At 47.9% G+C, this 25,909-nt stretch overlaps 3 protein-coding genes across 9 annotated transcripts; 1 reads left to right on the forward strand and 2 right to left on the reverse strand.

The window, feature by feature from the left end:
- Positions 1 to 1,410: 1,410 nt before the first annotated feature.
- ZBTB8OS (zinc finger and BTB domain containing 8 opposite strand) lies at positions 1,411 to 8,037 on the reverse strand. Of its 2 annotated transcripts, none has more exons than XM_063177392.1 (8): positions 7,873 to 8,037; positions 6,556 to 6,732; positions 5,257 to 5,281; positions 4,117 to 4,238; positions 3,847 to 3,929; positions 3,584 to 3,636; positions 3,382 to 3,418; positions 1,411 to 2,764 (listed from the first exon to the last, which is right to left on the reverse strand). In XM_063177392.1, exons 2-8 carry the CDS (start codon positions 6,641 to 6,643, stop codon positions 2,678 to 2,680), a joined length of 495 nt encoding a protein of 164 aa, XP_063033462.1. In that variant the 5' UTR covers positions 6,644 to 6,732; positions 7,873 to 8,037; the 3' UTR covers positions 1,411 to 2,677. The 2 variants fall into 2 exon arrangements, with proteins under 2 accessions (XP_063033462.1, XP_063033461.1); XM_063177391.1 differs by having other exon boundaries at positions 7,755 to 8,037.
- A 196-nt stretch (positions 8,038 to 8,233) lies between these two features.
- Positions 8,234 to 17,479, forward strand: RBBP4 (RB binding protein 4, chromatin remodeling factor). Of its 3 annotated transcripts, none has more exons than XM_063177690.1 (12): positions 8,234 to 8,337; positions 9,599 to 9,746; positions 10,009 to 10,154; positions 11,157 to 11,330; positions 12,354 to 12,469; positions 13,074 to 13,234; positions 13,507 to 13,633; positions 13,727 to 13,804; positions 14,846 to 14,922; positions 15,049 to 15,106; positions 15,201 to 15,311; positions 16,385 to 17,479. In XM_063177690.1, exons 1-12 carry the CDS (start codon positions 8,322 to 8,324, stop codon positions 16,448 to 16,450), a joined length of 1,278 nt encoding a protein of 425 aa, XP_063033760.1. In that variant the 5' UTR covers positions 8,234 to 8,321; the 3' UTR covers positions 16,451 to 17,479. The 3 variants fall into 3 exon arrangements, with proteins under 3 accessions (XP_063033760.1, XP_063033761.1, XP_063033762.1); XM_063177691.1 differs by having other exon boundaries at positions 8,271 to 8,337; positions 9,602 to 9,746; XM_063177692.1 differs by lacking the exon at positions 8,234 to 8,337 and adding an exon at positions 8,666 to 8,683.
- A 325-nt stretch (positions 17,480 to 17,804) lies between these two features.
- SYNC (syncoilin, intermediate filament protein) lies at positions 17,805 to 25,619 on the reverse strand. Of its 4 annotated transcripts, XM_063177685.1 has the most exons (6): positions 25,354 to 25,619; positions 24,075 to 24,121; positions 23,550 to 23,681; positions 21,245 to 22,592; positions 19,797 to 19,921; positions 17,805 to 18,377 (listed from the first exon to the last, which is right to left on the reverse strand). In XM_063177685.1, the coding sequence occupies exons 1-6, from the start codon at positions 25,456 to 25,458 to the stop codon at positions 18,314 to 18,316; spliced, it is 1,821 nt and encodes a 606-aa protein (XP_063033755.1). In that variant the 5' UTR covers positions 25,459 to 25,619; the 3' UTR covers positions 17,805 to 18,313. The 4 variants fall into 4 exon arrangements, with proteins under 4 accessions (XP_063033755.1, XP_063033756.1, XP_063033759.1 ...); XM_063177686.1 differs by lacking the exon at positions 23,550 to 23,681 and having other exon boundaries at positions 25,354 to 25,607; XM_063177689.1 differs by lacking the exon at positions 24,075 to 24,121 and having other exon boundaries at positions 25,354 to 25,505.
- Between the last annotated feature and the right edge of the window lie 290 nt (positions 25,620 to 25,909).

A 25,909-nucleotide genomic window follows, 5' to 3' on the forward strand; every position in this document is an offset into this window, starting at 1 on the left:
CAGCGTTTGCTGCAAAGTTAAAATTTAACCACATAAATTTCTCATGTTTTAGAGCTGGGCTAAAAGAAGGTTGCCCTTAGCTCCTATATCCACCTTCCCTCAGTTCCTTGCCCATCTCCCCATAACCCCAGCCCCTCACTCACCTCCCCACAGCCCCAGCTCAGGTCCTTGTCCTCAGTCACTCACCTACTGACCCTCAGCCAGTGTCCATCTCCTCACACCACTCACCCTCAGTCTGTGTCCATCTCCTCACACCACTCACCCTCAGTCTGTGTCCATCTCTCCACAGCTGCTGACTCTCAGTCCGTGTCCATCTTCTCACACCACAGTCCCTCAGTCCGTGTCCATCTCCCCACAACCTCAGTCCCTCAATCTGTGTCCATCTCCCCACACCACTGACCCTCAGCCCCAGCTCAGCCTCTCAGTGTCCATCTCCCCACAACCTCAGTCCCTCAGTCCATGTCCATCTTCCCACACCACTGACCCTCAGTCCGTGTCCGTCTCTCCTCACACCCACTGACCCTCGGTCTGTGTCCATTTCCCCACCCTCACTGACCCTCAGCCCCTCAGTGTCCATGTCCCCACACCACTGACCCTCAGCCCCTCAGTGTCCATCTTCCCACACCACTGACCCTCAGTCTGTGTCCATCTTCCCACACCACTGACCCTCGGTCTGTGTCCATCTCTCCTCACACCCACTGACCCTCGGTCTGTGTCCATTTCCCCACCCTCACTGACCCTCAGCCCCTCAGTGTCCATCTCCCCACACCACTGACCCTCGGTTGTGTCCATGTCCCCACACCACTGACCCTCAGCCCCAGCTCAGCCTCTCAGTGTCCATCTCCCCACAACCTCAGTCCCTCGGTCCGTGTCCCCTCACACCCACTGGCCCTTGGTCTGTGTCCATTTCCCCACCCTCACTGACCCTCAGCCCCTCAGTGTCCATGTTCCCACACCACTCACCCTCGGTTGTGTCCATCTCCTCACACCACTGACCCTCGGTCTGTGTCCATCTCCCCACACCACTGACCCTCAGCCCCTCAGTGTCCATCTCCCCACACCACTGACCCTCAGTCTGTGTCCATCTCTCCTCACACCCACTGACCCTCGGTCTGTGTCCATTTCCCCACCCTCACTGACCCTCAGCCCCTCAGTGTCCATGTCCCCACACCACTGACCCTCAGCCCCTCAGTGTCCATCTCCCCACACCACTGACCCTCGGTTGTGTCCATCTCCCCTCAGCCCCCTCATGGAGAACACAAGCTGCCTCAACTTGACGCCCGATTGGCCGAGCACAGTCACATGACCCACCCAGCCAATGATGTTCCAGCACAGCCCCTGAGGGGCCGCAATGGCGGCCGTGCCCTCACTGCCTTTGCGGCTTTGCGTGAGGAGAACGAAACGCCAAGCTGTCAAAAATCACATTTATTTTGTACCATTACACTGGCATGTTGCCATTCTTACTGATAAAAATGAGTCTGCACACCTTAACAAGGAACAACGCACAAATATAATTAATTTGTGTCTGAATTGACCCGTCAAGATCACTCACAAAGCCATTAATGTTTCAGTCCAAGTTTTATTTTGGCATTGAGGCTTGCTTAAAAAATGAGAGAGGTTTTATCCCTCAGTCTGTACAGCATGGAAATAAAACCAGAACTATTTAATATGATTTTACAAAATGAGACAGCACAAGTGAGGCACTTGAAGCATTTATGGTAACAGAGCAGGCCAGGCCTATGCTCCTCACATTTAAATTAAATTAAAACAGCAGGCAATGCACATTTGCCATCCTGTCATTTAAAATAAAAACAACACACTTTTGATAATTTTTGATTAATTTTCATTCAGTCAAGTCCATAATCCTTTGACATTTAAGGATTGTCTGTATTATTCTTTTTAAAAGACAATTAGGCTGATCCAAACCATGCTTTTTAAAAAAGACTCAGTTTTCAGAATTTGAGAGTGAACCCAAGGAGAACCTGGGACATCCCTTTCCATTCCCTTCCAGCACAGCAGCAAAGCTGCCAACTTTTTAGAGTTATCACAGGTGATAAAAGGATTTCAGGTACACAGTCACATGTTTTAAGAGCTCATATGGCAATTTATTTACAGCAATTCAGCACCACCTGCTGGCATGACTTCTTTTTAAAGTACCTTAAAAGATGTGGTGGTTTGTTTGTTTAATTGGCATCATTTTTTAAGTGTCTAATTTTAAACACTCAGATATTTTTTTCCCCACATTACATCTGAGCCACTGCAGCTATTTTGGATTTATGTAATATGGAGAAGGGATGTTCAGCTCAGAATTAGAACATGAAATATGCAAATGAAATCAATCTAGATGAACATTATCTCCTGCCAGGCTGCAAAAAGGGAGTATTTTAGTTATCAGCTCCACCAATTTCTGTATTTCATACTGCCCTTAGCACATGTACCAGCCTGAAAAGCTGCCAGCATTCCTGGGACTCCTTCAACCTGTACAAACCTCTCCTTCTCCATCCCCCCAAACCTCAAATAATTCTTATTTTCTGTCTCAGTGAAAACACTCTGACATTCCCTGCCTTCAATTTCTGATTTAACTGGCCAATTCCTGAGTTTTTCCCACAGGGATTACAGTTTTAGGGAGCTTTTGCCAGCTGATGACCAATATCCACTCAACCAAACTTTTCTTCCTTTAAATATCAATGATGACAAAGACTTCTGGCTTTTCATCCTCACAGATCTGCATTGCTGAGTAAGTTATGGCTTTGACCTCTGTGCCCTAGAAAAGAGACACAAAACATAATTTAGAAATGAATTTTATCACTTTTACCAGTTCAGAACCCCCAGTTCTCATGCTATCAATTCATTTTCCCCCCAAAAAAGCTATAACTATATTTGTTCTGATGAATAAGGAAGTTGCCACACTAATGGCCAGGTCAAACAGTGAAAAGGGAACTCTTCCCTTATTTTATTGCCTCTTAATATCACAAATTCCTTCTTTTACCTCTGACAGACCATCAACATTTGCTCTGCTAAAAATGACACAGAGCAAGACATCAGATTTTGCTTCTAACAATTCTTTAGGAAAAAAAAGAGAGAAGAAAAAAGCAAAACCTGACTAAGCAGAAATCTGTACCAATAAATTGTGAATATAAATTGATTTTCTGTGTAATCAACATCATACAAAGGAAGCCAATTGGGTTAATTTGCTGAGTTTGGAGGAAATGTCATGCTCAGTTTCAGGGACAGTTTCACCAAACCATGCAGGAAGTGAGATCTTGAGTTCAGTGGTATTTCAGCCACATTTATATTTTGATCTCTGCAGAATTCAGATTCTGATTTACAGGACACCACACCTCCTCTCCCTAAAATGGAAAAAGAAGAATCACTTCCTACCTGTGGGTGTTTTTCTAAAGAGAACTCTTCTCCCCACCTGTAAAGGCAAAAAATACAAGAGAGGTTTTGTAATTTAGGTAATATTTACCAAATGCTAGAATTTGTTTCAGTGATGAGCACAGAAGAGTGAGATTTTCATTTAAAGCCCCAAAGGAAGCAAGAAAAGCCCACAATCCATTTCCAGCCAAGGGTTTTAGCTCACCCAATTGATCTTATTTTGAAGTGCCTTCGGTCAATGTGAAGAACTTTCACTTCCTGCAGAGAGTGGGAGAATTGTGTCAGTCACATCTTCCACCTTCAGGCAGAAATTCCCACTAAATCCCACTTACAAAGGTAATTTCCCACTGTTTAATCACCTTCCACCAGCCCAGCTTGCCCCAAGCCCCATCCAGCCTGGCCTTGTATTTTTCATGTTCCTTTTTCCCTTAAAATCCCACTGCAAAAAGCTGAATCCAGAACACTCACCCTGGGTATAAAAAACTCATCAGCACTGAATTTATACAGCCACTCATCCAGGAAGTGGAAGAGAAGAGACAACAGGTCATGCCCTGTGTGAAGCAGAGATTGTCTCAGCAAAAAAAAAAACATTTTTAAAGCACCTGAGATGTTCAGGAGATTCTGATAATGATGTTTAATTATATTTTCATTAACTGCACTAAGGCTATGTGTAAAGATTGAGATTTTTGGTGCTTTTCTCCCTTTTTTAGCTGTCCACAGAAGAAGTGCAGACCTCACCTTCTGCCTCTACCTCCACTGTATCCACAGGTTCCACAGTGCCTGTGTCTGTCATGTAGCCAAACATGGCCATGGCACACTGCTCAAAGGCTTCTTCCAACGTGTCCCCCCAGGCATGGAGCCTAAAAACACATGGAACAATCACTGGAATCAAAAAACACACATGGAGTAATCATTGGAATCAAAAAACACACATGGAACAATCACTGGAATCAAAAAAATATATGGAATAATCACTGGAATAAAAAAACCCACATGGAATAATCACTGGAATCAAAAAACCCACATGGAGTAAGCATTGGAATCAAAAACCCACATTGAATAATCACTGGAATCAAAAAACCCACATGGAACAATCACTGGAATCAAAAAACACACATGGAATAATCACTGGAATCAAAAAACACACATGGAGTAATCACTGGAATCAAAAAACACACATAGAGTAATCATTGGAATCAAAAAAACACATGGAGTAATCACTGGAATCAAAAAACACACATAGAGTAATCATTGGAATCAAAAAAACACATGGAAAAATCACTGGAATAAAAAAAAAACACATGGAATAATCACTGGAATAAAAAAAATACATGGAATAATCACTGGAATAAAAAAACTACATGGAATAATCACTGGAATCAAAACACACGTGGAAAAATCACTACAATAAAATTCTGGAGCACACCAAAAAGAAACAGCCCCAAACTCACATGCAGGTGAAAAATCAGAATATGGAACAAACAAAAAACCACCTCATTTTTCTAGGAAGTTAGAAACTCTAGAAGAGTTTCTTGGGAGAATATGGAAAAGAAATGCTTTATCAGCCAAGAAAGTTCTCTCCTCATGTGGCTAATTGGGGTCTACAAAAGTAAACCTTGAAGAAATTTTGTTTAAAAGGAGATTTCAAAAGACATTTTCAAATAACACAGAAGCACAACTGAGATACTAAAAAAGAAACCAAACATAATTCTATGGTGTCCCAAGAACAGGAACAAAATTGACCATGTCAAAGCAGGCAGTGAGTGAAATTTCAGAGCTCCACATCTGCAAAATGTCCTTGGCTGTTCCTCCAGGCTTCAAGCACAGTAAGAAATAATCAATTTGTCACCCTGAGAAATCCCAGCTGCCCACACTTACTGCACGTCTGCTGTGTGATCCAAATCTGGGGGGAAGCAAAAAGAAAAAGAATGATGTCACCAAAAGTATTTATAACACGAGGATTAAAAAAGAAATAACATAAATATCTGATTTTCTGACAGAGCATTTTTACATTCATCTGTAGCTGTGATAAATCTATTTTATAGTATATTAAAAAAATTTAACAGAGGTGGAATTTTGGATTATTTCTGCCAAAAAAAACTGTTTAATGGGATTATGGCTTCCACAAGTTAACTGCAATAAAAAGAAACTTTCATCAGGAGTAAAGAGTTTATGCTAAACTAAAAGTTAGTCATGCAGAGGGTGAGATTTGCAAATATTTCCAGCTCAGTGAGGAAATCTACCTGTCCACACCCAAAAGCAGCCATTATGCTAAGAGAAGAATTTAAAACAGAATGGAATACAAAATAGAATGCAAACTTTACTCATGGAGCATGATTAACATCTCATGAACCTCATTTATATTTATTCAGAGGAATGAAAGAAATGCAAACTTGCAGCAGAACTGAGTTGGGATGGGAAATAAACGTTCATTTCAAATGAGAAATGATTCTGGTGCTGCTTGAAGAGATCACACACTATTAAAGGATCTCAACAACAGTCTCTAAAGCAAACAAATTCCTCTGGATGCAAAAGAGGGAGAAAACCTCCTGCAGTTATGGAAACTGCATGGCTGTTGTGGTGTGTCACAATTCCTGCACTTCTGTCAAATAAAGGCAGCCTAAAAATATAAATTATATCAGAGATAACAGAGGCTGTGCCTCCAGACAGGCACAAAAACCAGGAGGGAATTGTCCCCTGCCTTGAGCTGCCACCCACATCCTCTTAGGAGACATTCAGGGGTGGAAAAAGGGAGATAAAAATCTTTAAGCAGAGTAAAAACAGCACACACAAAACCAGCACAATTCTGAATGTCCCTTCCTACACGAGAGACAGAAAAATTGCTAAGAGGATGAAAAGTTTTCATGGTGACACTTAAATTATTTATTTCCATTGTGATTTTTTTTTAGTGCCCTAATAAGAAAAGCACAGTGAAGAAATTTGGTTTTTCATTCCTAAATTTCCTGTTATCTTCCTTGTCCTCACAACAGCACTGCCACACCCACGGTGCGTATTTAAAATTATTAATTTTAATTATTAAATTCATATTTTAAAATATTTTCAAATTTATTTTCAAATAAAATTATTTTAAATTACTTTTAACTTTTAGAAAACAATATTTTAAAAAGAAAAATTTTAAATTGAAAAATTAATTTAAACAAAAATTCAAATACTCACACTCATATTTCTTGCAGAGAGGGGGGTACTTGTCCTTCACAGCCTTCTGCTCCTGGGTCAGGTTGTAGTCCCTGTCCTCAGCTGCCATGGCTGAGGCTCCACAGGAATTGGATCCCTCCCTTCTGCTGCTGGGCAGAGCCTGAATTCTCCTTCCTGCTTTCCCCAGAGTGATTCAACCTGCGGAGAACAAGGAGGGATCCTCTCAGTGCTAAATTTGTGTAATTTCAGGTGGTTTGGGGCAAACTGGGAAATGGGGAAGTTGGGAGTTCAATCTGATGTTTGTGCACTCAGCAGAGCCAAGGGAAATATTCCTTATGGGAGTTGTGGACTTTGACTTTTTCTGGGGGCAAGAAAAAGTCAAAGTCTTTTTCTGTGTTTTTTCTTCCTTGTGTACACTGAGAATTCCATTCATTCATAAATAATGGAATACAGCTGATGGGAACAGCTGTAAAGTGAATTAAACTTCCATGCTTTAGGTAAATTTTAATTTTCTAATTAATTTTTTTAAGGCGCTCAGCCCGTTGTACATCACACACCTGAAGTGTCACTGCCCCAAAAACCTTCCAGAGGATTTTTCTTAGGGAAAAAAGTTATGGTCTCTCAGGTCAAAGATTGCATTTAAACCTCCAAACCTCAAAGCATAAATCCAGCTGTCACCCAAGTGTCAGGAGTTCCTGTGTTCCTTTTCTGGCTGATTTTTAAAATAAAATAAACAAAAAGAACTGAATCAACTCCCCCATTGAAAAGTCAGATTCTCACAAATTGCTGTTTTCCTCTTTTATAAATCCAACAGACACAAACTGAAAAACCTAATTAACTTCAGGCTAATTAATTTTCCTCTCCAGATTTCCAGACATCATAACCATTGTTTAATATTTTATACATTATAAGAATCATCCACAGCTAAACCCAAACAACACAAATAATTTACAGATACCCCTTAACTTTTACACAGGAGTTCCTACTCCAAGGCTTAGAAACGAGACATAGCATTTCCAATTTTTAATTTCTGCTAAAATCGAAGTGTTTTGAAGAGAGAAGTCTGAAATTGAGAAGTCGGGCAGGAATTGAGAACTTCCTTGAGAAATAAACGCAGAAATTGATTTGATATTTGATTTTAAACCTGTTAAACCTCAGCTGGGGACAGTTACCCTCAGCAGCCGAGCAGAACCAGCAAATTTGACACCTCTAAAACTCACCGCGGCACTGAATTGTGGAAAAAGGGAAAATATTCGTGATTACAGAGAATTAATAACGCCGAGGATCCGCGATGGTGTCAGGGCGGCCCTGCAAGGAGGCCTCGGCCCACACACGCACCGCTCCGGTCCAGTGCTGCCTCAATCCGTTCTGCCCACGTCTGTGGTGACCGGAGGAGCCGCAACCACCGGTTCTTCCAAACCGGGGACCGGGAGCGAGAACGGAACCGAACCGGGACCCGCCACCCTCAGCGCGGGGCGCGGCCCCTTTAAGAGCGCGCTGAGGGCGCTCCGGAAAATGGCGGCTCCCGCGGGGAGCCCGCCCACGTGACCGCCGCGCGCGCTCCCGTCCCCGCCCCCTTGCCCTCCTCCGATTGGCCGGCGCCTCCCGGCGGCGGGCGCTGATTGGGCGGCGTTGGCGCGCGAAGGGGTGCGCGGCGCCGGGAGCCGCACGCAGCGGGGGCAGGAAACAATAGACGGAGCCGCGGCCGGAGGGGTCGGAGCAGGCAGCGCCGGAACCGCCCGCCCGCCGAGCCCAGCCCGCCCCGCCGAGCGCCCCGCGGCCCCGCCATGGCGGACAAGGAAGGTAAAGGCTCCGTACGGGCGGCGCGGCCTTCGCCGTGAGGCGCGCGGTGCCCCCCCCCCCCGCGGTCGGTGCGGCGTGAGGGGAGCGGGGCGGCGCCGCCAGGGGGCGCGCGGGGGCGGGGCCTGAGGGGCCCCCCTCGGTCATGGCCGCCGCTGCCTCCCCGCGCCCGCCGCACCGAGCGGGGAGAGCGGCCCGGACCGGGAGCTTCTGCCCAGGCCTGTGCCCCTAGGAGGGGTTTGTGAGGCCGGGACAGCCGGGCCGTGCCCTGCGGGGGGAGCGGGCGGACAAAGAGGCGGCACCGGCCCTGAGGGTGCCCCGGTTCGGCCGGTGCGCCTCCGTTCCATGGGTGAGCTCCGCTCCGCTCCGCTCCCGTGGGGTAGCTCCATTTCCATGGAGACATCCCCCCGTTCCATGGGGGTGCCCCCTGTTCCTTAGGAGTGTCCCCGTTTCCATAGAGGTGTCCCCCCATTCCATAGAAGTGTCCCCCGTTTCCATGGGGGTGTCCCCCCATTCCATAGAAGTGTCCCCCGTTTCCATGGGGGTGTCCCCCCATTCCATAGAAGTGTCCCCCGTTTCCATGGGGGTGTCCCTCTTTTCCATGGAAGTGTCCCCCCGTTTCCATGGAGGTGTCCCCATTTCCATAGGGGTGTCCCCGTTCTGCCTGTGAGCTCCCCCAGCTCTGCCCGTCGCCTTCTCTGCACCGGAGGCTGGTGACAGATGGGCTGAGAAAGTGTTGGAGAGCGACGAGGCAGCAGAAGGAGCCTTGGGAAACTGGATTTTGGGAATAAGTAGTTCAAGGCTGCACCCAGACCGGTCTGTTAACAGCAGTTGTTGGATCTGCTGTGTTTAAACACTGGGGTTTGTCTCTCTATGCTCTGAGTCTCAGAATTTTATTGTGCTGCTCCAATATCATCATCAAAATCATCCCAGAATGCGTTGGGTTGGAAGGAACCTTAAACTCATCCCAGCCCTGCCATGGCAGGAACACCTTCCACCATGCCAGGCTGCTCCAAGCCCTGTCCAGCCTGTCCTGGGACACTTCCAGGCATGAAATTTGACATAATTAATATTAATTGCCAGCCATATATGCAGGAAAAGGATTAGCACGTGCAACAGGGGATTTTTAACCATTTAGTGACTACTCCAATAGAGCAAATAGCAAACCAGGGTGTGATTGATTTACTTGACTCTGCCCACAGTGGGATTCCTAAATCCATTTATAAATCATTAATTGTATGTATTTATTAAAAAACCACTCCAGCAGCCTTTGATGATGCCGTGGAGGAGCGTGTGATCAACGAGGAGTACAAGATATGGAAGAAGAACACTCCTTTCCTCTATGACCTGGTGATGACCCATGCCCTGGAGTGGCCCAGCCTGACTGCTCAGTGGCTTCCTGATGTCACAAGGTAAAGGGACCCCCTGAAAGCAGAATAAACAGCAAACCCAGCACTGGGCTGACTGTTAGGGTGAGATGACAGAACCCCAAACTGGTTTGGGTGGGAAGGGACTTTAAAACTCTCCCAGGGACACTTTTCACTGTCCCAGGTTGCTCCAAGCTCCGTCTTGGACACTCCAGTGATGTGACAGCCACAACTTCTGTGCCAGCACTTCCCCATCCTCACAGGGAGGACATTTGGTGATCCCTGTTCTGTTTCTCTTCCCCTGCAGACCTGAAGGCAAAGATTTCAGCATCCACAGGCTGGTGCTGGGCACCCACACCTCAGATGAGCAGAACCACCTGGTGATTGCCAGTGTGCAGCTGCCCAACGACGATGCCCAGTTTGATGCTTCCCACTATGACAGTGAGAAAGGAGGTGAGAGCCCAAAAAAAGGGGATTTGAACCATCCTCCCCTTCTTTTCTCAGTAGAAAATTTGTCTTTTCCTAAGGTTCCGGCAGCAAAGTTCAGATTTTACTTCTAAAAAAATTTTATTTCTAAGTGGTACCTCCTTAATAGACAAATTCTCTGTTTCTTGAATGTGTAATCTAATATTTCTAGTGATGAAAACAGAGAGTTAATTGCAAAAATATTTCTGTGTGGAAAAACCTCTCCCTTCCCTGTTTCTCAGGAGCTGACCTTGAATCCCACACAGTGCTTTTAATTGGTATTTTTATTACCCCATTTGCATTATATGAAGTCATGTAAAACATTTTTACGCAAACTCATGTAAAAGAACACTTTTATTTCAGAGGGGTGTAACATTGCAAACATTCTTGATTTGTCTGTGAATTTTGCTGCCTGATTGCTGTCCAGCCCTTCTGGGGTGAAATTATATTTTAATTCTGTTTTATTCCATGTATCAGACTTGAATTTGATGCTTTGTAATCTTTGTGGCTGCCCCAAGTCAGACATTTCTCCTGTTTGCTTGGCTGAATCAGTGTTTCCACCTGGTGAAAGTCCTTCATGATCCAATGTTTGCTCTGCTTTTTACAGCAAGGTTGGATTGTGCAATGAGTATTTTGATCTTTGGGCTTCTTAAAGTTGTTTATGCACACAGAGTTGTCTAACAAATCTATGTTTATATTTTGTATCAGTATTTCTCAAAAATATTTTAAATTAATTCTAAAATAATCTGTATGTCCAGATAATCCAAATGTCCGTTCTTTTTACCCAAATTTTGCAGGTTTATGAATTATTAAGTTATTTTATATATAAAGACAAGGGAGCTGTAACAAATTATATCACAGTCCTAAAATTGCAATTTGTTTTTACCACAGCTTTGTCTATTCTGAGAGCTTGGTAGCAAACCTTGAACCAACTCTTTGTGCCTTGTTCTGAATCTGACTTTTATTATTCCCAACTCTGTTTTTTCCTAGAGTTTGGAGGCTTTGGCTCAGTAAGTGGAAAAATTGAGATTGAGATCAAGATCAACCACGAGGGAGAGGTGAACAGAGCCCGTTACATGCCCCAGAACCCCTGCATCATTGCCACCAAGACTCCCTCCAGTGATGTCCTGGTCTTTGATTACACCAAACACCCCTCCAAGCCAGGTCTGTGCTCACAGAGCAGCAGCTCATCCCCCAAAGGGCAAAAAAAGAGTTAAAAATGGGGTGGGTTGCATTTTATTTGGGATTTTTGGGATGTGAGGGTGTTTATTCAAGTGGTTGTTTTGTATGAGGTTTAAACAGCATCCAAATGAATCCTTGGGAAAGGAAATTTTTCCTGCACTTCCACTGTTTTTATCACCTCACTGTGAGGTGTTTCAGGTGGTAGAAGATGAATTCTTGGAAACTATGATTGCTTTGGTGGGCAGCTGAGCTGTTCCCTTGATATCCTTTAAATATATTAACAGTCCTTTACCTACGAACTCATCAAGATTGTTTAAAATAACAATTTAAAATAACTTTAATATAATAGTTATAATAAACTATAATATAATAGTTTAAAATAACTCCTTTTGCTGCTTGTGTGGAGACTCAGAAGTGCCTTCCTCACTTTAGAAAGATGGGAGGAAGAAAAATACCCCACCTTGTATTTCTGAGTTTTTTGAGCAGTAACAGCTGAGCTGCAGCTGCAACTCAGACCAAATCATGGAGGGTTAAAGTAAATTTAACAAACTTAATGCCAGGTATTCCAGGATGATTCCAGGCCCTGGAATCCTCACCCTGCCTTGTTTTAGATCCTTCTGGGGAGTGCAACCCTGACTTGTGTCTGTGTGGGCACTCAAAAAAGAGTTAAAAATGGTGTGGGTTGCCCCTTATTTGGGATTTTAGGGATGTGTGGGTGTTTATTCAAGAGGTTGTTTTGTATGAAGTTTAAGCAGGTAAATCCAAATGCATCCTTGGGAAAGGAAACCTTTTCCTGCACTTCCACTGTTTTTGTCACCTCTGGAGATGATGAGAGGAAGAAAAATACCCCACCTTGTATTTCTGAGTTTTTTGAGCAGTAACAGCTGAGCTGCAGCTGCAACTCAGACCAAATCATGGAGGGTTAAAGTAAATTGAACAAACTTTATGCCAGGTATTCCAGGATGATTCCAGGCCCTGGAATCCTCACCCTGCTTTGTTTTCCAGATCCTTCTGGAGAGTGCAACCCCGACCTGCGGCTGCGTGGGCACCAGAAGGAGGGGTACGGGCTGTCCTGGAACCCCAACCTCAGCGGGCACCTGCTCAGTGCCTCTGATGACCACGTGAGTGCCCGGGGCAGGGCTGTGCCCTGGCAAGGGCAAAAACATCCTGGGTCTGAGGGGAAGAGGGTCTAAAGATGTAATTTTTAATATTTTGGTTCATTTTCTTGTGGGATACATCCTGGGTTTGAGGGTCTAAAGATGTAATTTTAAATATTTTTGTTCATTTTCTTGTGGGATACATCCTGGGTTTGAGGGGCAGGAAGGAAAGAGAGTCTGAAGATGTAAATTTTAACATTTTTGTGGTTTTAAAGACCATTTGCTTGTGGGATGCTCCCTGGGTTTGAGGTAGAAGAGAGTCTAAAATTGTAAATTTTCACATTTTTGTTGTTTTAAAGACCATTTTCTTGTGGGATACGTCCTGGATTTGAGAGGGGAAGAGAGTCTAAAATTGTAAATTTTTACGTTTTTGTTTTTTTGAAGACCATTTGTTTGTGGGATGCATCCTGGGTTTGGAGGGGAGGAGGGAAAGAGAATCTGGAGATGTAAATTTTTACGTTTTTGTTGTTTTAAAGACCATTTGTTTGTGGGATGCATCCTGGGTTTGAGGAGGAGGAAGGAAAGAGAGTCTAAAGATGTAAATTTTTACATTTTTGTTGTTTTAAAGACCATTTGCTTGTGGGATATCAGTGCTGTTCCCAAAGAAGGCAAAGTGGTGGATGCCAAGACCATCTTCACGGGACACACGGCCGTGGTGGAAGATGTGTCCTGGCACCTGCTCCATGAATCCCTCTTTGGATCTGTTGCTGATGACCAGAAGCTCATGATGTAAGTGGGGGAAGCCCTTCACAAGTTCTTTCTGCCCCTCACCTCTGTTTTTTGCTCTGTTGTGTGTTTCTTCAGCTGTGTTTTCACATCATGTTTCTTTCCTTGCTGTGAAATTTTTTGAAACTTGGGGGAGCCCTCAAGTCACAAAAAGTGTTTGTTTGTACCAAGGGTGACCCCAGTGCCCCCATAATCAATGAAATGAGGTACAGACGATTCCATAATCAGTGAAATGAGGCACAAACCTTGGTTAATTCCATGTTTTGCCCTCCCAGCTGGGACACCAGGTCAAACAACACCTCCAAGCCCAGCCATTCCGTGGATGCTCACACAGCTGAGGTGAACTGCCTCTCCTTCAACCCCTACAGTGAGTTTATCCTGGCCACAGGATCAGCTGATAAGGTATTTCTGCATCTTGCAGCATCCTTGCTCATTTTCTGGGGTGGAAATCCACGTTGGTGACTTCAACAAAATATTTTTGTTTTTTTCCCCTAGACTGTTGCTCTATGGGACTTGAGGAACCTAAAACTGAAGCTGCACTCCTTTGAATCACATAAAGATGAAATATTTCAGGTATAAAAAAAGCATTTATCTTTTATCCTCACAGACTCACTTCTACTCAGCAGCCTGGAAAAGGAAAGTAGTTCTTCCACAATATTTTTACATTTAAAAACTACTATTTTATTTTTTTCTGGGTGTTGTTATTGTGGACCTGCAGAGCTCCCAGAGTCCAGAAAGGGATCAGGGAAATGCTGTGGAGCTTTCACCACAGCAGGAGGGTGAAATGGGAGCAGTGCAGAGTCCATTCAATTATTCATGGCAGCAGATTGAGGCAGGAGGCCCAGGGAAATGGCTGCAGTGTTTGCATCTCCTCAGCCTGGACCTGCAGGAAGCTTTAACACCCTCTGACAAAAGAGAATTGCTGCTGGAAATAGAGAATGTTCACTCCATGGGCAGCACCTGCTTAGCAGATTCAATATTTCCATCTCCAACTCGTGCCTTAATCACAGGAAAAATATGTAGAAGGTTTTTTTTTTTGGTGGAGGGATTATCAGTTCAGACTGTGTTATGTCTACATAAAATCACAGAATCCTGAAATGCCACATTAGTGGGCAGAATTCTGTGTTCCTGCCTAATCCTGTGATCCTATTAGGAGTGGTGTGTTCTGGAGAGCTTTATCTCCAGCAGAAGCAGTAAATGGGAGCTTTTGGGCAGTTAAGCTTAATTACAGTGATTTCTTTTCATGTGAGAGCTGTGCCTGCTGCTGAAGGAGTCTGTGGCTCCTATTTGTGCAATCCTGATTGAGATAAGGAGCAGCCAATACCCTTGGGAGCTGTTTGCACTGGGAACCACGTGGGTTTTGGTGGAGGACAAGTTCCAGGTGGCACTTTGTGGTGAAATGGCTTTTTTTGTGTGTGAATATTCCCAAGTCTTCCTGTGATGAATGTTATTTACACTATTTGTGTTGCTGTCAAATTGAGTTCCTGTAAAGCTTTCAGGGCACAAAATGAAGTGTTATGTTACAGCTTTTTAAAACTTACTTTTAAATTTAATAAACATATTATTAAATTAAATTTAATAAATTAAAAAACTTAAATTTATCCCTGTCTGCAGGTTCAGTGGTCTCCTCATAATGAAACCATCCTGGCCTCCAGTGGCACAGACCGCAGGCTAAATGTTTGGGACTTGAGGTAAATCCCAAATTCCTCAAAATATTACTGATTAATTCCATCACACCTCAAAAAACAAATTTAAAAACCCCCAACCCTCACCTTTTTCCTTTGTTTCCTCTCTTTTTTTTTTTTTTTTTTTTGCAGTAAAATTGGAGAGGAGCAATCCCCTGAGGATGCTGAGGATGGTCCCCCAGAGCTCTTGGTGAGCCTCTTCACTCTCATTAATTCATTTCACTTATTACTCACCCTGCAGTACAAATTTCAAACCATTCCCCTTCTCGTTTCCCCAATCCCAGTTTATCCATGGTGGTCACACTGCAAAGATCTCAGATTTCTCCTGGAATCCCAATGAGCCCTGGGTCATTTGTTCTGTATCAGAAGATAATATCATGCAAGTCTGGCAAATGGTGAGTTCTTTGGGTGGCTTGAAATTCCTGGATTTCAGCATTCCTGCTTTTCTTTACAGCCCTCAGAATTCCCCAGTTTGTAGCAGTGGAATCCCCTTTAGATTTGGTCAGAGAAATGGTTTCCAAATACTCAGGAGATGTTTTGTGTTAAAAATGAGGAAGTGCTGGTGCAGAAGGAAATTTTTCCCTTCTCTGTGTGAGAACCAAGGATGAAATTGAGGTTTCTGTATTACTGTCTTAAGGAATATTTGAGATTTCATTCTCCAAAGATGAAAAGGGTGCTGGTGAACAGGAACAGTTTGCTGGCCTGTTGAAGGTTTTGGAAAACAATCTTGACCTTTGACAAGACCATTTTCCAATTTTTTTTTTTTTGTTTATCTCTAAATTTTATTCTTGGCAACTTTCTGTGTAATTCTTCTAGAAAGTGCTGCTGAGTAAAACAAATACTTGAAACTTTTGTGAGTTGTGCATGGACTCTCCTTTAGCAGATCCCTTTTTACAGGGCATTTTTTCACACCTGGATTTATGGATAAAGTTTGTGTTGCTGCTTTAATGTAAATCAGGGATGAGTGATCCATGTCTACAAATTGAAACTCATTTGTGAGTTTTGCATGGACTCTCCTTTAGCAGATCCCTTTTTACAGGATATTTTTTCACTCCTAGATTTATAGATAAGGTTGTTTGTAAATTAGGGATGAGTGATCCATATCTACAAATTGAAACTCTTTTGTGAGTTTTGCATGGACTCCTTTAGCAGATCCCTTTTTACAGGATATTTTTGCAGACCTGGATTTATGGATAAAGTTGTTTGTAAATCAGGGATGGATGATCCATACCTGCAAATTGAAACTCATTTGTGAGTTTTGCATGCACTCTCCTTTAGCAGATCCCTTTTTACAGGATATTTTTTCACTCCTGGATTTATGGATAAAGTTGTGTTGCTGCTTTAATGTAAATCAAGGATGAGTGATCCATACCTGCAAATTTCAAAAATAACCAGAACTTTTTGGGGGTGGAATCCTGTGCAGAGGGTTGGGAATTGCTCCCTGAGTGTCTCCATCCCTGTCCTGCAGGCAGAGAACATCTACAACGATGAAGATCCCGAAGGAAGCGTGGATCCAGAAGGTCAAGGATCCTAAATGGCAACTTCCCCCTGGTTTTAGTCTTTCTCCTTCTCTTCCCTCTCAGCCCTCAGATTGACTTAACACTGGTTTTGAGACACACAGGTTGATTTTTGTGTTCAGCCATGCTCCTGTAGATCCCATCACTGCCTTTTCCACCCACACACTGAGAACCCACCGCCCAAAAAAGAAAAATAAAAATGCTCAGCCCCCTCAGGCAGGTCACTGCTGTGGCTCCAAAATTCCTACAGCTGCCTCCTTTATTGGTCTGGCTGTCCCTTTTTAGCTGCCTTCATGCTTGGGATTAGTTTTTTTTTCCTCTCTTTTGCTTGCTGCAGCCACAGGCTTTTGCCTAATTTAAACAAAAGTTAAATTGGCAGAGCTGCCCGAGTGGGCTTGAGCCAACAGAGATGATTCAAGTGTTAATCCCCTGACAGCTCAGAAATGGTGTGGAAGGTCTTGTCCTCCTCAGAAAAACTCAGAAACCTTGGAATTCCTTTAGTTATCTGTTCTTTGTGGCTTTTTCTGCCTTTGCAGATACAAGACTTGCAAGTTCTGACTTGAACTGAAATTTTTCTCTTTTTTTTTGTCTCACCTGGCAGTTCTGGGTTTTTCATTCCTTCCTTTTTCCCTTTCCTCCCTCCTGCTGGGTGCCAGCAATTTGGTTTTAGCTATTCCTGCAGAGCCTCTCTCACCTGCCATGTTTTTTTGCTCTGTTGTGTGTTTCTTGAGCTGTGTTTTTCACATAATGTTTCTTTCCTTTCTGTGAAATGGTTTTCTGAAACTTGGGGGAGCCCTCAAGTCGTGAAAGGTGTTTGTCTGTACCAAGGGTGACCCCAGTGCCCTCAGCAGCCTTGGCAGCTGGTGGAAAACAAGTGAAATGTGGAGAAACTCAGCTTTTTTTAGGAGTTTAGTCCTTGCCCACAAGGTCCTGCACGTCTTCCACTCGGGTGTCCAGTGCCACCAGCAGCCTGTTCTCTCCATCTCCTCGTGACTAATTGAGTGTTCTTCAGTTGGAATAAAGTTTTTCTACATAAATGCTGCCAAGTTGGATGAGTTTTGTGGTTTTTTTTCTGCATTTACTGCTTTGCTGAGGGTGTTTTCGGGGTGGTCTCTGCCTATGTGTGTCCATGAGGTTGGGTGATGGGAGGGATATATTTTAATTTTTAAGACATTAAATTGGATTTTTCTCCTCTAATTTTTGCTGCTTTGCGAAATAAATTAATGAGCACTCAAATTGTTCTTCCCCTCAAGCCCTGCTGCTTTCTCTGCCTTCAGCCCTTTCCACAAAGTGTTTTTTGTTACCCTGCAGCACAGCTTTAACACAAACACCTCAGTGTGATAAATTTGGGTTTTTGAGACACAAAAAGGCTCCTTAAACTCTGACCTTTTATTTTCAGTGTGAGACTCGATATAAAGTGGAAACCTCTTGCCCACAAACCTCATTTCTGTGGAGCATGTCCCAGTACAGCAGAAACTTGAAATGCAAAAGAAAATCCTCTTCAAAGGAGAAAGCTCCTCTTGCATGTAAACTTTAAAAGTCAAACCCCTCCTAACACCAGCTCCCAGAACTTGAACAAGACAACATTTCCCAAACACAGCAAAACACCAATCAGTTATTCCTCATCCATATCCTTTGTTCAGTACAAAGATTTTTTTTTTTTTTGTTCTGCTCCTCTGGGGAAAAGCAAAGAGCAGCAGCAGCACCTGGGGAAATACCCAGGGAAAAGATTGGAAATTCAACTTCAAATTGGAAATTCAAGGATTGGAATTCCAACTCCAGGCAGCTGCTGCACATCAGGCAGGGTAAAGCAGCACGAGGAGAATCCCTTGCATCCTCTGTCCATTGGTTTTTGCTACAAAGAGGAAAATTCTGTGGTTCTAAGAGTCCTGCTCTGCTTTTTCCTCCGATTTGCAGAGGTGCCCGTAGATTTCTAAGCAGCTCCTGTGAGGGGAGAAAGGAAATTCAGGCTGTGGAATATTTACATCAATGCTTTGGCTGGAGAAAAGAGGGGGGGAAAAAGTTGTTTTCATAATATGGAAGAAAAAGGAATTGGGAAACACTTCAAGGGGCTCAGTCCATGGTCTGGAGTGTCCTTGGCAAGCAGGATTTAACAGAAGGAAATGTCATTTTTGGGGGAGCTCGTGGAAAAGGCAGCTCAGAGCTGCAATTAACTCTGAGCTCCCCAGAGCAAAGTGAAACCCCATTTAAAGGTGTCATCGCTTCCAGGGGTGGCAATTGGTAAATTCCAGGAGTTTAAGAGACTCCACAAATACAGATTTGGGATTAAATGTTGGGCTGGGATTTAGAAAACCCAGGCTGTAAGGACAGGGTGGTGTTGGGATCTGGGCTGAATCCTAAATGGAGTTTGCAGGCTGAGAGCTCATCCCTGTGCTTGGATAAAAATCCTAAAAAACCTGTGGGGTTTTTGGGAATATCCTGGGTGGAGAAGGGGAAAAGGAATGCTGAAGGAGCAGTGAGGCTGCAGAAAATGGTTAAGAGTGTGTCCAGCTGAGGCTGGAATAACACAACAGCTCCAAACTGGGTGAGCAAAACAATCCACAAACTCATGGACATCTTCTGGAGCTTCAGAAATTCACATTGCACACCACTCATTGAGTGAAACCAGGACAGAACATCTCCAGCATCCCCAGCCCAGCTTCCCAAAGCCAAACCTCAGCTCCTTTCCACACCTTCCTGAGGAAACCACCACTCAAACTGCCACACCTGCTCCTTGGGAAGCCACTCCACTCCTCCGTGGCAGTTCCCAGCAAATCCCTCTGTGCTGCTGTGCAAAGGAGCTGGAATTGCTGCTGGGCACCAGGAGCAGGAGCCCTGAGCTGTGTGACCCCACTGTGGGCTCTTCCCATCCCTCTGACCCCACTGTGGGCTTCTCCTCACCATCCTTCTTATGCTCCCATCCCTCTGACCCCACAGTGGGCTCCTCTCCACCTTCCTTCTCCTGTTCCCATCCTTGTGACCCCACTGTGAGCTCCTCCCCACCTTCCCTTCCCTTCTCCCAGCCCTGTGACCCCACTGTGGGCTCCTCTCCATCCCTGTGACCCCACTGTGGGCTCCTCTCCACCATCTCTCTCCTCTTCCCAGCTGTGTGACCCCATTGTAGGTTCTTCCCCACCATCCCTCTCCTGTTCCCATCCCTGTGACCCCATTGTGAGCTCTTCCCCACCATCCCTTCCCTCTTCCCAGCCCTGTGACCCCACTGTGGGCTCCTCTCCATCCCTGTGACCCCACTGTGGGCTCCTGCCCACCATCCCTTCCCTCTTCCCAGCCCTGTGACCCCACTGTGGATCCCTCTCCTCCTCCCAGCCCCTCTGCCCCGCAGGGATGACCCCCCAAGCTCACTTGTAGATGGAGAGCTCCCGATGGAGGCTGGTCCTGAGCTCCTCCAGCTCCTGGTTCTTGCGTTGCTGGAGCTGGACCCCGTTCTTGAGCTCCTTCAGCCTGTCCTCCAGCTCCTCCACCTGCTCCTGCAGGGACAAAACCAGTTCAGAGCTGATAATTCTCCTCAGGGATCTCCCTGTGCACAGCCAGGCTGCCCCTGCCCAACCACCCCGCAAAACAAAATCTTTGTTTTAGCACAAAGGTGGGGGTTTGGGCTGGGCTGGGCCGTGTTTTGTCCTCAGGCTTCTCCTGCCTGCTTGGTTTTGTCCCCTGAACCACTTGGTGTGTGTTTTGAGACGCTGCCAGAGCTGTATAAACGCGTGAGTCAGAAGGAGATAAATGAGGAATTTGGGAAAAGGAAAATGTGGGGGTGCAAAAGGGATCCAAAAGACCCTGAAAACCCATAGTGGGGGTTCTGGTGGCTCTGATCCCCATCCCAGCAGGGAGGAGCTGTGAGGGAAGGGCAAGGGCAGCTTCCAGAAACTGCTGGGAGGAGGCAGCGACTGCGAGCCGAGAGCTGAGAGCGTTGAAAGGGGGCAGATTAATTGTGGAGCCTCTTTGCCAAATGTGCTCTTGGAGATATTGAATTGCCTTGTCCCTCGGGCCAAGGGACGCCTGGCCCAGCCAAATGGCCCTCCCAGGAGGCAGCCTGGGGCCTGGGGCTCTGGGGACACGGGTGAGACCCTTCCTGGTAGCAGGACGGGCAGAACCTGCCCCAGCAGGAAGGGGATTTGTAAGAAAAGCCGCCTGTATTTAAAACTGGCTTTTCTTGGCTCAGAGGAGCTGCGGGAAGTGTCTGGGGCCTGTGCTCAGCAGCATCGCTGAGCTTTGGGAAGGAAATCCCCCATCCCTTCCACCTCAAGCCTGGAGCCATTTCTGAGAGGCCAAACCAAGTGAATATATTCAGGAAAAACCCATTTTCCAAGCTGGTGAAGCCCCACCACATCTCTGGGTTTGCCTTATGCCTATGTTTCACCTGGCCCATGCCAGGGTGTGGGATATCTTTGATTCCAACCAGCAGGACATATTCCACATCCTCCCCATCCTCATCCACCCCATTTCCCTGGGCCCTACAAGCAAATCCCTGGATGCCAAGCACAGCTCCCACTCTCCAAACAAAATGTGGAGCCGTGCTTGGCATCCAGTGATGTCCCCCCTCCTTAATGATGTGCCTCAACTAAACCCCAGCCCCTGATTTTTTATCACGCTCACTTCATGACTCCCTTTCTCCCTAATCATCCAACCCAAACTTCTGTCGTTGGTATCAATAAATCCCCCCTCTAGCAAACCACCACCATGAATTTAAGCTTCTTTGACCAGTTTTCAAGCCCATCCCTGCTAGGAACCCCACTAATCCTCATCTCAACAACATTCCCAGGATGCAGCTGTGCCCTTTGGGGCTCTCATACCCGGTACTGCCCGACCTCCTCGTCCCTTTTCTGCTTGACCAGCACGATCTGCTCCTCCAGGCTGCGGTTCTGCATCCTCAGCCGGCTGACCTCGCCCTGCAGGGGCCTCAGGGCTTCCTTCATGCCCTGGATCTCCCCCTGCATCTCCTGCAGAGCCTTGGCCCCGGCCTCACGCCGCTCCAGCAGCCGCAGCAGCTGCGGCTCGTAGTGCTCCTCCAGCCCGCGCCGGCTCTGGGCCACGAAACTCTCAAATTCCAGCGACAGCCTGCGGCTCTCCTGCAGGTACAGGTTGTCCTGGCGGCACGGAGGAGCCTCCAGGCGCTGCCTCAGAACCTCCTTCTCCTTCTCGCAGCTCTCCTTGAGCTGGGACAGCTCCCCCGAGAGCTGCCCCGCCTGGCTCTGCAGCTCGCCCTGGTAGGCGGCGTGCTGGGAGAGGTCGTGCCTCCTGCTCTCCAGCTGGTACTGGCAGGCCACGCACTCCTTGGTCACCTTGAAGAGCTTCTGCTTGATCTGGCGGATCTCGTCGCGCAGGTTGTCCCTCTCCAGCTCCACCTTGGCCAGCAGCCTGCAGGCGGCCTGGATCTCCTCGTGGGCATGGCGGATCTCCTGCAGCGCCGGCTCGCGCAGCTGCGCCAGCTCCGAGATCAGCCGGTCCCGCTCGCGCTCCAGCTGCTCCACCACCTCGATGCACTCCTGGAAGTAACTCCCCAGCTCTTCCAGGCTCAGGCACCGCTGCTCTGGGGCGTCCAGAGGGCCTCCTGCTCCCTCTGTGTCCATGGCCAGTGGGATCCCTGTCCCACCTTCATCTACATCCAGAATTCCTAATGTATCCATGGCCAGTGGGATCCCTGTCCCACCTTCATCCACATCCAGAATTCCTGATGTATCCTTGTCCACCGGGATCCCTGTCCCACCTTCATCCTCATCCACTGGGATCCCTGTCCCGCCTTCATCCACGTCCAGCAGAATTCCTGATGTGTCCTCATCCAGTGGGATCCCTGTCCCGCCTTCATCCACGTCCAGTGGAACCTCTACCCCGTCTCCATCCACGTCCAGTGGGATTCCTGTCCCATCTCCATCCACGTCCAGCGGGATCCCAGCCCCGTCTGCCCCCTCATCCAGATGAGTTCCTGCTGTGCTTATCTCCAAGGAGGGATCTCTGCTGGCAGGCCTGCAGTCTGGGCTGCCCCCGTGCAGGGGTTTAGACCTGTTCCCTGCTGGATCCAAGGGGCTGTGAGCACGTTCTGGGTGTGGAGCAGCTCCTTCAGCTGCTCCCTGTGGGGCTGGGGATGCTCTGGCTTCATCCAGCTGCAGCTCTGGAGGGGGCTCGGGCTGTGCCATCAGGTCCCTGCGAAGGAGAGGGGATGTTTAACCAGAGCAACGAGTTTGAGCAATCTCAGCCTTTCCTCCCCATCCTCTGAGACCCCAGAGCCAGTGGGTCCCACCATGGCCCTGCTGCTGTGACCATCCCTGTGTGACCCACACAATAGTGACAATAGTGATAGTCTGTGATGCGTTGTGTAATTGGTTTTAATCCACCGGTGGGATGTCACCGGGGCCAAGTATGAAAAATCACACCCGATAATCTTAACAAAATTACAAATACAGGAATTGGAATTGTTTCTGCTAGGCAAAATAACATTGTTGTTACCAATTTTTACAGCAGCACAGGCAGTTCTCAGGCACACACAACCTTTATCAGTATATACGAGCACAGTCTTCTGATCAGTGACTGGATGAATTTCAAAGTGGCAAATACTCTGTTCAGCGTCTAGACACACGTCTTGGGCATTATTATTATTGCTTTCACAATGCAATAGGAAAGAAAACCCCGTCAAAACCCCATTGAAGTGTCTGAGTGCCACGGAGGAGGAGTGAGGGATGCAAACTCAGACCCCAAACCCAACAATTCCTCCTGTGCCAACCTGCCAGCACCAGCCCACCCAGCAGCACCGACCTGCCCCGTGCGAGCCCTCCCTGGAGGAAAACCGGCCGCGATTTTCTCGCTGTGCCATAACCTCACGGCACGGGAATGCGCTGCTGGGAGCCCTCAGGCTCCGGGATGGCCGAGACCGAGCGAACCCCGCACTCGGAGCCCGGCAGCGCCCGCAGCAGGAGCCGCTTTGCCGAGTCATCCGATCGCGGCATTGTCCCCACCACGGCACCTGCGGCTGTCACCACCACCGCCAAACCCTCTCCCTGTGCCTTCTCCCGGCTGCTTTTTTGGCGTGGGATGGACCCGACAGCGCTCGGGGACGAGCTGAGGTTTCCCTGCTCGGTGGGGTGGGTGGGAGGATGCTCTCACCTCTCGGCCACGCCGCTGAGCTCATGTCTCGTCACTCCCCGAGGAGTGAGCGCAGGCTGGCACTCACAGGCAGCCCTGCGCTCGGAGCAGCGGCTTTGAGCAAAGATCTGATTTTCCCCGATAGTTTCTCTCCTAATAAGGCAGTTTTCGGCACTGCTGACACATCGCAGCCTCGGGCTCGGCGGCCGGGCGGCTGGAGAAGGGGCAGCCCCGGCAAAGGTGGGGGGAAAGCTCCCCTGCCCCGATTTTCCCTGTTCTTGGAGTTCTTGGAGCCGCTTGGCACGGCCAGGACGGGAGGGGAGGGCGCCGTGTCCTGCCTGCCCAGCGGGCCTGGGGGGGCTCTGTCCCTCATCCCAGAGCCCCCCCAAACCCCAGAGGGATTACCTGATCATTCCTGAGGACCCATGAACGCTGAACCCCCGATGCCCCCATCCCATCCCTGCCCAATTCGCCGAGGATCCCGCACCTAAGGGACCCCCCCCAAGACCCCGGCCCCTCTCCTGCCCAGCCCGGGTGGGCTCTTACCTTCCTCCCCTGGAGCCCAGCGCCGCCGGCTCTGCGCTGCACATGGGCTTAGCATGGGGCGGAGAGGGGTTATTAATAAACAGCGCTGGAAATCGGAGCAGCCGCTTCCCCCCGGCCACCGCCTGCAGTGCCAGCTGCGGCCGCTGCCTTCCTCCCTCCGCCCCGGGGAGGAGGAGGAGGAGGAGGGCGGGGAAGGCCCGGCTGGCTGCATCCCTGGCAGAGGCAGCCGCAGGGACGGGCTGAGGCCAGCCCGCAGCCCCCAGCCCGCCCCGGCTGTTCACAGCCCTGATTTATGGGCCAGTTTGGGTTTATGGCCCCTTATTTCTGTGTCACTGGTGGATCCGCAGGTCCCCCCCGTCCCGCCGGGATCCTGGGCAGGGTGGGGTGGGGATGATGGGGTGGGATGGGATGGGATGGGATGGGATGGGATGGGATGGGATGGGATGGGATGGGATGGGATGGGATGGGATGGGATGGGATGGGATAGGATGGGATGGGATGGGGATAATGGGATGGGGATCATGGGATGGGGATAATGGGGTGGGATGGGGATAATGGGATGGGGATAATGGGGTGGGGATCATGGAATGGGGATCGTGGGATGGGGATAATGGGGTGGGGATAATGGGGTGGAGATCATGGGGTGCCTCACAGGGGTCCCCTGGAGCTGTGGGATTTGGCTGGAATGGAGATAATGGGATGGGAATAATGGAATAGGGATCATGGGGTCCCCCAGGGCTGTGGGGTTTGGCTGCAGTGGGAAGGGAAGTGCCAGAGGATGCAGCTCAGGGCCCCCAAATGCCACAGGGGGATGGAATGGGATTTGTGAGGCTGCACTGCCCAGGAATTGATCATCCACGGAGTCAATCCCGATATCTCGGGGTCCTTTCCACGCCCCACAAAGCCACAAACCCCAGCGATGGCAGAGCACGGCCTCTGCTTCCTCTTCCGCCCCACAGCCCATCCCTGCCACCCTTTTCCCTCTGTTTTGGGGGTGCAGGAGGTGACATTTCCCTCTGCACAGGCCCCGTGGTGGCCGTGGTCACACTCCTGGGTGTCCAACAGCAACTCTGCCCTCACCCCCTTGGTTTCCCACCTCTGCCCACCCATGGTGCCCATCCACATTCTCCCCACTCCGTGCACCCTAAACCCACATTTATCCGCCATATCACCAACAAACATTTATCTAAACCCCCAAATTTAGATATATTTTGCCAGGTGGGCGCGGGCGCCTCACCCTGGGGTCACCGTTTGTCCTGGTGGTGCCCCCCGAGCCTACCTCTGCCCGCTGCCCCTCCTGCCGTGCCCAGGAAGTCAGCGCTGGCTTCTCAGGAAGTTTCAGCTTTACCGTGCCCCAAAAGCCGCCCAGCAGAGCGTGTGACATCGCCGGTGCCACCCCGCCACTGCTGGCACCGCCACCTTGCCCATGGCTCGCCGGCCACGGGGCTGAAATCAGATTTCAATCTGCAGAAATCAGGTTTAAAATACCAGCGCTGGTCCATCCTTCGAGGACAGAGCTTTAAAAGGAAAAGGGAGATTTGAGTGGGGATTTTTTTTTTTCTCTCTCTTTTTTTGGATCCCGTTCCTTTTTTCAGCGCGACACACCTTCTTTTTCTCCCTCTTCTTTTTTTTTTTTTTTCCATGAAGCGCCTCTATTTTTGACTCAATCGGAGAGGAATGCTGTTAATTCGCACAAGTTGGGTGTATAAATATCCATCTAAAGCTGCGAGTGCCAGGGGGAGAAACCTGCAGATCACACAGGGCCGGGTCCAACAACCCTTGTAGGGCCTGGAGGGGACAATGACAGTGCCGATTGCTGAGCTGCCAAGGGTAGG

The sequence above is a fragment of the Melospiza melodia genome, chromosome 27 (assembly GCF_035770615.1).
Source record: "Melospiza melodia melodia isolate bMelMel2 chromosome 27, bMelMel2.pri, whole genome shotgun sequence".
NCBI lineage: Eukaryota > Metazoa > Chordata > Aves > Passeriformes > Passerellidae > Melospiza > Melospiza melodia.

Bases quoted from the DNA above. Each gene is read 5' to 3' on its own strand.
- ZBTB8OS (XM_063177392.1), bottom strand. From the start codon at position 6,643: ATGGCAGCTGAGGACAGGGACTACAACCTGACCCAGGAGCAGAAGGCT. The intron at 4,239-5,256 runs GTAAGTGTGGGC...ATGTGTTTTTAG, and splicing joins GATCACACAGCAGACGTGCA to GCTCCATGCCTGGGGGGACA. The intron at 3,637-3,846 runs GTGAGTGTTCTG...CACTCTCTGCAG, and splicing joins ATGAGTTTTTTATACCCAGG to GAAGTGAAAGTTCTTCACAT.
- RBBP4 (XM_063177690.1), top strand. The intron at 9,747-10,008 runs GTAAAGGGACCC...CTTCCCCTGCAG, and splicing joins TGGCTTCCTGATGTCACAAG to ACCTGAAGGCAAAGATTTCA. The intron at 15,107-15,200 runs GTGAGCCTCTTC...CCCCAATCCCAG, and splicing joins ATGGTCCCCCAGAGCTCTTG to TTTATCCATGGTGGTCACAC.
- SYNC (XM_063177685.1), bottom strand. From the start codon at position 25,458: ATGTCACACGCTCTGCTGGGCGGCTTTTGGGGCACGGTAAAGCTGAAA. The intron at 24,122-25,353 runs GTAGGCTCGGGG...CCCCATGCTAAG, and splicing joins AGGAGGGGCAGCGGGCAGAG to CCCATGTGCAGCGCAGAGCC. The intron at 18,378-19,796 runs GTGAGCTTGGGG...CTCCCCTCACAG, and splicing joins CGGGAGCTCTCCATCTACAA to GAGCTGCTTAGAAATCTACG.